At 47.5% G+C, this 11722-nt stretch overlaps 1 protein-coding gene across 1 annotated transcript; it reads left to right on the top strand.

Moving 5' to 3' along the window:
- Positions 1-2236: 2236 nt before the first annotated feature.
- Positions 2237-3038, top strand: LOC106550320 (E3 ubiquitin-protein ligase RNF167-like). Its single transcript, XM_014068215.2, has one exon. It carries the CDS (start codon positions 2251-2253, stop codon positions 2938-2940), a length of 690 nt encoding a protein of 229 aa, XP_013923690.2. The 5' UTR covers positions 2237-2250; the 3' UTR covers positions 2941-3038.
- Positions 3039-11722: the final 8684 nt, after the last annotated feature.

Here is an 11722-nt window from a genome sequence, read left to right on the forward strand (position 1 = left end):
TCACAACTACTGCGGCAAGAAAGTTCGTAAAATGGGACAAAATGCACTTCATAAATATTTCAGGAACAGAAATTTGGGGCTCAATTGTGGTCGTAAGTCGAGGGTTCCCTTTTATCGCTTTGTACTGCACTGCTGAGATCACGCTTGGAATATTGCATCCAATTCTAGTCACCACGATACAAAAAAGAGGTTGAGACTCTACAGTGGTGGGATTCAAATAATTTAACAACCGGTTCTCTGCCCTAATGACCAGCTGGGTAGGCGTGGCTTGGTGGTCATGCGACTGTGTGGGCATGGCCAACTCAACATCACTCAGGTCGATGGGCGCTTCGCCTCAGCTGTTACAAAGTAATAAAGGCTAACCGGAGAGGCAGTTTCTGTAAGAAGAGCAATAAAGATTAGGCTAGAAACAACACCAGAATGTTTCCTTCCTGCTTTCCTTACAGGATTAGCCCTGGAAAGTGGGAAAAAACAAAAGGAGATTTCTTCCAACAACTGGTTCTCTAAACTGCTTAGAAAGTTAACAACCGGTTCTCCCGAGTAGATGCGAACCGGCTGAATCCCACCACTGAGACTCTAGAAAGAAGTCAGAGAAGTGCAACAAGGATGACTAGGGGACTGGAGCATAAAAATATGAAGAACGGTTGCAAGAACTAGGAATGTGTAATAGAATGGAATGGAATAGAATGGCGTGGCATGGCATGGCATGGATGTGCCTAAGATGTCTGTCTTATTAAACTGGAACAAAAAGGATCGTTTTGCCTTGGACTCTGATTTAATTCTGCATGATACTTGGAACGCTGACAAAGACGTGGCGTGGAATGATGTGGAATGGAATGGAATGGAATAGAATAACAGAGTTGGAAAGAATCTTAAATGTCTTCTAGTCCAACCCTCTGCTTAGGCAGGAAACTCTCCTGTTTTCTGGGCTGTTTTCAAGCCATTTTTCAGCCATTTCAAAAATGGCCTGGAAATGGCTGAAAAACAGCCCCAAAACCAGCCTGAAAACAGCCCAAAAAAACAGCCTGAAAACAGCCAGAAAAATAGCCTGAAAATGTCCAAAAACCAGGCATGCATGGACCGGCAAGCTGGTCTTTGGATTTCCGGTGCTCCAGTGCACATGCACACGCATGCACATGGTTTCCAGTTTGGGCACTCAATGTCGAAAAGGTTCACCATCACTGGAATAGAGTATTCCAAATGGGATCTTACCAGGGCCTCTTATAAAGTGGTACTAATACTTCATGTGATCTTGATTTTATCCTTCTGTTAATGCAGCCTAGGACTCTGTTGGCTATTTTTTGGGGCGTGGCCACACACTGCTGGCTCATATTTATGTGATCGTCCACTAGGACTCCAAAACCCCTCTCACAGTTACTGCTATTGAGCTAGAGATCACCTATCCTATACGTGTGCATTTGGTTTTTCCGTGGCACGACAAAACCGCGGTCCACTAAAGCGCGCCCGATTAAAGCGCGTACCTGACGTCATCAGCAGCACGACAAATACGACCGCGGAGAAAATAGGCGCTTTAAAAAAGCGCTTTTAAAGCAAGCCGATTCACGTAAAGGTAAGAGTTAGGTTTAGGGTTAGGGTTAGGTTAAGGGTTAGGGTTAGGTTTAGGGTTACGTTAAGCGTTAGGGTTAGGTTTAGGGTTAGGTTAAGGGTTAGCGTTAGGTTTAGCGTTAGGTTAAGGGTTAGGTTTAGGGTTAGGTTTAGGGTTAGGTTAAGGGTTAGGTTTAGGGTTAGGTTTAGGGTTAGGTTTAGGGTTAGGTTTGGGGGGTTAGGGTAAGGTTTTCGCGTTAATTTTAACTTTACCGCTCACAGCATGATGTTTTCGTCGCGCTGTGATGACAGTCAGGTACACGCTTTCATCGAGCGCGCTTTAGTCTACCGCGGTTTTGTGGTGGAACCGGTTTTTCATGCTGAAATGTAGACTCATCATCCTTGGAGATGTTTCTTAGATGAAAGGAGGTTGGATAGGTGAGGTCATGAGGTCACAAAGGCCAATGGACACTAGAGCCCTGGGAAAGTTGGCTTGCTAACTTTGTGGGAAAGCTCAGAAGCTTCCAGGAGAGATCAGCCAACACCAACCAAGTTCCAATGACCAGGTTTTGTTTCAAGCTGTGGGTATTCGACTTCGCCACCAACATTCTAATTTCATGGATATTCTAAGGCCTACTAAGTTGATGCTCCATCAAAAGACCTTTGAAGTCTTTCAGAAGAAACCAGTCCTTGATTATAGCCAGAATGCCTTCTGTTTCCCCAGTGTTTGTACATGTGATGACGGCGATCCTCCTTCACCTAACCACCAACGAAGCCTTGATCCGAGTGGTGTACAACCATAACAGCATCAGCCAAGATTTCGAAGCTTTGAATTCTGATTTTGGCCCCGTGCTCCAAAGTGAAGGTCTTCTTGGTTACCTCATTGAAGCCAAACCAGCCAACGCTTGCCAACCAATCAAAGCGCCACCTCTAACCAACAGCTCTTCGGTGGCCTACGTGGCTCTCATCCAGAGAAATGACTGTTTTTTCACCACCAAGGTTCTCCACGCTCAACAAGCGGGCTACCAAGCCGCCGTCATCCACAACGTCAACTCCCAAGCCCTGGTCACCATGTTGGGAAAGGAAGACCTCCAGCATCAAGTCAACATCCCGTCCGTGTTCATCGGTGAAACGGCCTCCACCCAGCTCAAGAGGATCTTCCATTACGACCGGACGGCCTACGTCATCCTGATTCCCGAGTGCCACTGGCTGTCCTGTTGTGACCTCCAACACAACTGCCAACTCCGTCTCCCTCCAATGAGGCCGAGGCATTCGAAGCAGGCGTGGCCTTGCACGCACACGCATTCCCACATCTTCGGCAACACGCCTTACCTGTTCATCGGCTTCACGCTGGGCATCTGGATCCTGGCTTTCTACATCCTATGGTTTCTGTAATGACTTTGGGTGGACTCTGGGACTTCGGCCCGGCCAAAGGTGGTTTTGGGTGGCTTTTCGGGAAACTTGTCAAATTAATACAGAGCCCGTAGACCAGACCATCTAGATTTGGAGGGGGGTTGATCTGTGTTCTTCTTCCTCTCCTCTTTCCCCTCACCCCTATTGAATCAAAGATATGAAGCTGTCTTCCCCCCATCACTCACCACTCTAGTGGTGGGTTCCGGGTGGTACGGCCTGGTACGGTCATACTGGTGGTATCTGGGAGCAGTGGCCGCCGTATCGGAGTGGTGGGCTGTTTGGTCCACCTGGGTTCCTTACTGCTTTTTGAGGCAAACAAGCCAATTGCGTATGCGCACAAAGTGAGTGGCGGCTGCGTGACGTCCGCCAAACAGCTGCGTGTTGCTGGGTGGCGTGCACAGCACGCATGCCCGCTGAGGACGCTCGGCCCCGTTGCAGCGTAACATTTGCGACAGGATCCGGAACCCACTAATGCACCACCCGCCATTCAGTTCTGCATATCACTTGGGGCAGTGGTGAAGGTATTGAATCAAGCGTAGGACACTCAGTTGCAAGCTTCCCCTCATTGGTTGGTTTTAGGATGACCCCGCCCCCTCAGGCCAATCAGGTGCTGGCTAGGAGGGGGAAATCCTGGGTCTTAGTTCTCCCTCATCCATAGAAACTCATTGGCTGACTCTGGATTGGTCCCTCCTTCTCGGGCCAATCAGGGATAGTGGAGAAGGAGATGGGCTTAGGGGTGTGGAGATCTGGGTTCTGGTCCTCCTTCAGAAGCTCATTGGCTGACTCTGGGATGGTCCCTCCCTCTCAGGCTAAATGCCAATTAGGTGTAATGGAGAAGGGGCTGGACTAGGAAGGGGGAGACCTGGGTTCTAGTTCTCATCCACAGAAGCTCATTGGCTGACTGGGCAGTCCCTCCCTCTCAGGCCAAGAGCCAATCTCCAATAGTGGAGAAGGGGCTGGACAAGGAAAGGGGAGACCTGGATTCTAGTTCTCCCCCATCCACAGAAGCTCATTGGCTAACTCTGAATCAGTACTTCCCTCTCACAACTTCTCTCTCAGGCCAAGAGCCAATCAGAATTGGGGGGTGGAGGCTGTTCCAGTCCTCCTCAGTCATGGAATCTCATTGGATGACTTTGGGCCAATCCTCCTCCTCGGCTCAATAATCAATCGGGGGTAATGAAGAATGAAAAGGATTAGGAGGGAGGTGGAGAGTCTTGGATTCTAGTCCAACTCAGTCACCAAACCCTATTGGCTGATTCTGAATCTGATACTCCCTCTCTCTCAGCCCAAGAACCAATCAGACGTAGTGGAGAACAACCCAGACTGGGGTGGCGAAACCTGAGTTCTAATCCCCCTCACCCAGGGAAACTCATTGGGAAGTGTGGGTGCATTTAATTTCAGCATGATTAGGGCATTAAAACATATGAAGAACGGTTGCAGGAATTGGGTATGTCCAGTTTAATAAAAAGGAGGACTAGGGATGACATGATACCCGTCTTTCAATATTTCAGAGGCTGCCCCCCAAAAGAGGGAGTCAAGCTATTCTCCAAAGCACCTGAGTGTAGGACAAGAAGCAATGGGTGGAAACTAATCAAGGAGAGAAGCAACCTAGAACTAAGGAGAAATTTCCTGAGAATGAGAACAATTAATCAGTGGAACAGAAGTTGCCTCCAGAAGTTGTGAATGCCCCAACACTGGAAGTCTTTAAGAAGATGTTGGATAACCATTTGTCTGAAGTGGTGTAGGGTTTCCTGCCAAAGCAGGGGGTTGGACTAGAAGACCTCCAAGGTCCCTTCCAACTCTTTTATTGGGTTATTCTATTACGAGAAATATTGGTGGGAAAGAGATGTTACATATGCTCTGGGAACAAGTTTGCAATACCCGCCTGCCTGCATATCTACTTATCAAATACAGGTTGTAAATGCGACCATAGGCAACCATGAGCAGAGCCGGAGTTGAAAATTGGTGCCTCTCCCCTCCTCTTTTGTACAGTCCTCCTTTTCTTTCTCCTCTTATCTCTTCCTCCCTTTCCCCCCTCCTCCTCTCTTCCATCCCCTGCCGGAGGTCGCTCACTGCAGTTCTAAATTTGGGATTAAAAAGAATTTCATCACGGTTCCAGCTGTGAACGAATTGAAATCCTTTCCTCCCAGCAGATCCCTGGCAAGGACAAATGCCAGCACAAATCAAGCACAACTTGTGTGTGTGTGTATGTGTGTGTGTGTGTCCGTCCCTCCCCACCCCCCGACACACACATTTGTTAATACATAAAGTGGAACTGGGGTTTTCTCTATCTGTCTTTTGCTTTGAAAAATCTTATTACAGGAAGTCCTCGACGAGCAAACATTTGTTTCGTGACCCTTTGAAGTTACAACAGCACTGAAAAAAGTGACCTACGGCGGTGTCTCACACTTACGACCGTTTGTGCAGCATCTCCATGGTCACATGATTCAAAATCCGGACATTTTGGCAACTGGCTCATATTTGTGACGGTCACCGTATCCCCAGTCACCGTATCCCCAGGGATTCACTTATAGTTTATAGTTGTTTATAGTTTATAGTTTTATTAATTTGTATGCCGCCCACTCCCGAAGGACTCCGGGCGGCTTACAATAAAACAAGGGAGGGGGGAATAATACACAAACAACATTAAAATATACAACAATCACAATCTCCGGGGGGCTGGATATATCGAGGGCCCCCCGGCCTGCTGGAGCAGCCAGGACTTAACAGCTTTGCAGAAGGCCGGGAGGGTAGTAAGGGTCCGGATCTCCATGGGGAGATCGTTCCAGAGGGCTGGAGCTGCAACAGAGAAGGCTCTCCCCCGGGGAGTCGCCAGCCGACATTGGCTGGCAGATGGAATCCGGAGGAGACCTAACCTAATCTGTGTGATCGAATCGGTCTATGGGAGGTGATCGGCAGGAGGCGGTCTCACTTAACAACTGTGTGACTAACTTAACAAATTCAGTGACTTAGTTAACAACGGTCGGCAAGCAGGTCGTAACGTGGGGCAAAAGTCACTGAACAACTGCCTTGCTTGTGTCGCCACTGCGGTTGCAAGTCAAGTATTACCTGTAGTCCTTGAGTTATGACGGTAACGGAGCCTACCGCAAGTTGTAACAATAGTAATACAAGGTTTTTTTTTGTATCAGTCGTTTCAGTTAACGCGCTGGTCGTAAGGGGGAAACGGTTGCTCGCTATCGGCACGGGTTTCTGAAAATCAGAAGAATCTTCTAAAAATCAGAAGAATCGCTTTTAGGCAAAAAGCATAATAAAAAAAACTCAGTCACATGATCACAGAACGCTACAAACAACCGTAAGCGGAGTCGTGTTTTCTAGCGCCCAAGGTGTGGTCACATGACCACAGGGGTAGGTGGTGACTGTTAGGTAAGCTCCCTGTTGGGAGAGCGAGTACCTTCAGCGAAGCATTGTGAGAGTTGTGTTGGAGAACACACAAACCAGCATACAGAGACACTGCAGTTGAAATAGGCTTTTACTTTCGTGGAAATAGAGGTATCAGAGTCCATCAAACAGTAGATTGTAGATTTGTAGATTTATTTATTTATAGGCCGCCCTTTTCCCTGAGGGGACTCAGGGCGGCTTACAATCAAAAAGGAAGGGGAGTGTAGGACAATACGAAAAAAGAAATGTGCACAAAGTAAATTAGACAATAAAACTCAACATTCACTCAGCATTCGGGAGGGGCGAAAATAAGATTATCCCCAGGCCTGACGGGTTAGCCAGTTCTTGAGGGCTGTGCGGAAGGCCTGGACGGTGGTGAGGGTACGAATCTCCACGGGGAGATTGTTCCATAGTGTCGGAGCCGCAACAGAGAAGGCTCTCCTCCGAGTAGTCGCCAGTCGGCACTGACTGGCGGATGGAATATGGAGGAGGCCAACTCTATGCGATCTGATGGGACGCAGGGAGGTAATTGGCAGAAGGCGGTCTCTCAAATAGCCAGATCCACTACCATGGAGCGCTTTATAGGTGGTGAGTAGGACCTTGAAGTGCACCCGGAGACCAACAGGTAGCCAGTGCAGCTCATGGAGGATCGGTGTTATGTGGGCGAACCGTGGTGCGCCCACGATCACTCGCGCGGCCGCATTCTGGACTAGCTGAAGTCTTCGGATGCTCTTCAAGGGCAGCCCCATGTAGAGCACATTACAGTCCAAGTCACACACGGATAAGACAGTCAGTCATCAATGTCTTTCAGTTAAGGGATAATCCAAATAACATAGTCCAGTACTCATATAATCTGTTCAGCATTCAAAGTTTGCTAGCAGTTGCAAAACTTACAATAGCACTTTCTAACAGCCAGCTTCCAAAACACTCAGATCAGATCAGCCCAACATCTAATGAAACAGAGAACTAACAGTCATTCTGGCTCCCTCTTGTGGCCGATTGGGGAAAACAGCAACCAATCACATTTTTACAGTATGATTTAAAGAAACAGGTATAGATAGCATTGTTACATGATTTATATATTGCCAACCCAACCGTTAGATTACATTCCTAACAGTGACTATCAGAACTTTGGATACGAGTCGAAAGTTCCCTTTCCCCCAGGTAAATCAACATTTCAAACGGTCGCTAAGCAATTGGTCATAAATCGAGGACAACTTGTGCTTCTGCTACCTCAAGAGCTCAGGTGGCGCAGCGATTAGAAGGCAGTATTGCAGGCTAGCTCTGCATTCCCACTGCCAGGAGTTCAATCCTGACTGGCTCAAAGTTGACTCGGCTTTCCATCCTTCCGAGGTCGGTAAAATGAGGACCCAGATTGTTGGGGAGGCAATAGGCTGACTATAAATCGCTTAGAAAGGGCTGTAACAGCACTGTGAAGTGGTATGTAAGTCCATGTGCTATGGCTATTTCTTGCTTGATGCCAAATCAGATCAGAAACCGGCTAGGGTGTGTGTGTTATTGTGTTATTCCTGAAAAAATGAAGAGAAGAAAAAGAGGAGTTGTTATGTTTTCCAAACAATCAAAAGCTGAAGGATGATTGGTTCTCTCTGACTCCAGAGAACGGGACCTCGACTTACGACCACAATTCAGCCCAGTATTTCTGTTGCTAAATGTGAAGCAAATTTTGCCCCATTTTACAACCTTTCTTGCCATAGTTGTGAAGTGAATCGCTGCAGTTTGTGAACTCAGGACACACGGTTGTTAAATGAATCTGGTGTCGTCGTCCCCCTCCCCCCCCCCATTGACTTTTTCTGATCAGAAGGTCGCAAAAGGGGATCACGGGACCCCCGGGGACAGTGCCACCATCATAAATGTGAGTCAGTTGCCAAGCATCTGAATTTCGTTCCCGTGACCCTGGGGATGCTGCAACGGTCATAAGGGCAAAAAGTGGTCACTTTTTTCAGTGCCGCTATGACCTTAAAGGGTCACTAAATGAACTGTTGTAAGTTGAGGACTACGACGTCAATAAGCGCTATTGCTACCTGATTCTCCTTGGAAATGGACCCAAATCTGATCTGATTTGTTGTTTCTGTTTTTCTTCCTTCTTCCCACGGTAAACCAGTTGGCCCGTGGTTGTTCCGAGACATTTTGCAGCCTCATTCAAATTGCAGTTTTATTTATTTAATTATTTCTTCTTCTTCTTCTTCTTCTTCTTCTTCTTCTTCTTCTTCTTCTTCTTCTTCTTCTTCTTCTTCTTCTTCTTCTTCTTCTTCTTCTCCTCCTCCTCCTCCTCCTCCTCCTCCCCCTCTCCTCCTCCTCCTCCTCCTCCTTCTCCTCCTCCTTCTCCTTCTCCTTCTTCCAAAATAAGTTTCTCATTTCTCCTCTCCGTCCCACCACCTCCCACCTACCCCACCCCCACCGACCCTCCTCCGTTGCCTTGAAATGATTTTGCGTTAACTTCACCCTGCCACCCGAGTCAGATAAACCTCGGCCGACAGGATCGATAGTTTCTGCGAACTTGATGGAAAATTAGGCAGGTTTAATAAACTTCATGGATGGCTTCCTATCGGGGCTGTAGATCAAAAAAAAGGGGGGGGGAGAAAAAACAAATATATCGACTCGTTATCCCTTAGAATAGCGCTTATAATAAGTCACACCGGTGCAATATTCCTCTCGTTAAAAATGGTGATGAGAGTCAGGCTGGCATCTCGCCGGGAGAGCCGGCGGGCTGCGAAGGAGACCGAGGCTTTCTCGTTGGGAGCCAAAAAGTGACCTTGAAGGAGAAAATTCATGCATTATGCAAAGCGCAACCTGCCCGTTTTCTCAGATATGTTTCCTTCTACGCCGAACGTCCGTAGCCAGCCGGAAAATATAATAAACACGGGACGCCCTCCATGTACGACCACAATTGAGAGCCAAATTTAAGTGGCGGAGACATTGGTGGACCCATTTAAGGACTTTTTTTTGTCACGGTGGTTAAGGGAATCATTGCGGTTGTTAACTTAGTAACCTGGTTGTGAAGTGAATTTAGTGTCCTGGCCTAGGCCTCCCAAGATCATGAAGCCGGCTCCTCGTCCCGATAAAACCCCTATTATTTAGGTTAAAGAGAATTCCTCTCCAGCAAAGTCCCAGCCGGGAGTCTTTCAAGAGATTTCACAACTACAGGCCTTGATCAGGCTTGGAGAGCTGCCAGGCCGATATCTTCCAAACGCCACTCTGTAGCAGGCAATACTTGGCAAGAAGTCAGGAACAGATCTTCACTCTAATTGAATTGAACTAATTGCCTCCTGCAAACTCCACTCCCCTTTCGCTCCTCTTTATTCCCCATGGGAGGGGCCATTCACCATCCACCTGTGCCTTTACTCCCGAGTCAGCCCTTGTTCCTTAGCTGTTCCTTTTGTCTGGCAGCTCTGTGCATGCACACACTGGGAACAGGCTCCAGCTGTTCTTCTGCCCCACTGATCTCCAACTCCGAAGGCAGCTGATAATTGTCATGTGGCCCCCTCTCTGCCTCCGATGCAGAGCCCTCATCCGAGCCTTCCACAGACTCCAGGACTGGCCAAGGTTCCTCCCCAACCTCCTCACTGTCGGAGTCTGCCCACCAGCTCCGCTGGTCGCTGGTGGGCCACAACACTCAGCTTCCCCCGTTGACTTTGCTTCTCAAAAAGTCGCAAAAGTGGGTCACGTGACCCCCAGGATGCTGCAGCCATCATAAATATGAGTCAGATGCCAAGAGTCCGAATTTTGATCGTGTGACTAGGCGGCTGCTGCAAACAGTCGTAAGGGTGAGAAATGGCCCTATCACTTTTTTTTCAGTGCTGTTGTAAGTTCAAACAGTCACTAAACAAACGGAGTTACCTGTACATTTGAAGACCTCCTTCAGATTCGCCTGTAAAACCAGAATGTATTGGGGACCATCAACTCCAAAGATCCACCAAGAGGCAGTAATGTTGATAGTCCTCTTAAAATAGATGTGGATACCGCAGTTCTTTCAAGTTACACCACAGAGGCCCCAAATCACAGATGTTTCCATTTGTTGGGGCTGTAAGCTGCATTCTCTGAATATGATTAAAGGTAAAGGTTCCCCTCACACATATGTGCCAGTCATTCCAGACTCTAGGGGGCGGTGCTCATCTCCGTTTTAAGCCAAAGAGCCAGCGCTGTCCGAAGACGTCTCTGTGGTCATGTGGCCGCCATGACTCAACGCCGAAGGCGCATGGAACGCTGTAACCTTCCCACCAAAGGTGGTCCCTATTTTTCTGCTTGCATTTTTTACATGCTTTCGAACTGCTAAGTTGACAGAAGCTGGGGCAAGTAACTGGAGCTCACTCCGTTACGCGGTGCTAGGGATTCGAACTGCCGAACTGCCGACCTTTCTGATAGACAAGCTCAGCATCTTAGCCACCGAGCCACCGCATCCCTTTCGAACATGGTTGTCCAGTGCCAAATTTTAATTTTTTCCCCCCAGGAGGCAGGTAAGTTATCGAGGGATATAACCCGTGAATTGCATTTCATTCATTTAATTTTCATTCAGCTTGGATTTCATTAAATTGATGAGAGCTTCCCTCCAGCTGTCATTTATTTATTCCTCCAGTTTTCCCTGAATTCTTGGGATACTATAAGATGCCACTCAGAAGGGAAGTAGGACTGCCATTCTGGAAATGATCTGTGCACCTCTGGAGGAAAACCAGGTGCCAACTTCCTTTTTCAGGGAGAAAGAAAGAAAGAAAGAAAGAAAGAAAGAAAGAAAGAAAGAAGGAGGGAGGGAGGGAGGGAGGGAGGGAGAGAGAGAGAGAGAGAGAGAAAGAAAGAAAGAAAGAAAGAAAGAAAGAAAGAAAGAAAGAAAGAATAATAGTAATAGTAATAACAGAGTTGGAAGGGCCCTTGGAGGTCTTCCAGTCCAACCCCCTGCTCAGGCAGGAAACCCTATACCATTTCAGACAAATTGTTGTCCAAGCTCTTCTTAAAAAGTTCCAATGTTGGAAAATTCACAACTTCTGGAGGTATCTTGTTGCACAGAAGGAAGGAAGGAAAGAAAAAAGGAAGGAAGGAAAGAAGGAAGGAAGGAAGGAAGGAAGGAAGGAAGGAAAAGAGAGGAGGAAGGGAAGGAAGGAAGGGGGAGAGAGAGGAGGGAAGGAAGGAAGGAAAGAAAGAAAGAAAGAAAGAAAGAAAGAAAGAAAGAAAGAAAGAAAGAGAAAAAAACTTGGAAAGTACAGAGAAGTAAGTTTTAGTTCTCATTTATTAGCAATGATGCTAAGGTGACACCTCCTTAATTTCTTTGATGTTCTTTCTAATTGTGTCCCGACATCTCTTCTCGATCCATGTTGCTTTGCTGTTCCATTATGGCTGTTTTCCTTCGCCAGAT

The sequence above is a fragment of the Thamnophis sirtalis genome, unplaced genomic scaffold (assembly GCF_051295495.1).
Source record: "Thamnophis sirtalis isolate CommonGarterSnake01/CBP01778 unplaced genomic scaffold, rThaSir2_p1.2 scaffold_1, whole genome shotgun sequence".
NCBI classification, from domain to species: domain Eukaryota; kingdom Metazoa; phylum Chordata; class Lepidosauria; order Squamata; family Natricidae; genus Thamnophis; species Thamnophis sirtalis.

Excerpts from the sequence above, each read along its gene's own strand:
- LOC106550320 (XM_014068215.2), top strand. The coding sequence starts at position 2,251 with ATGCCTTCTGTTTCCCCAGTGTTTGTACATGTGATGACGGCGATCCTC.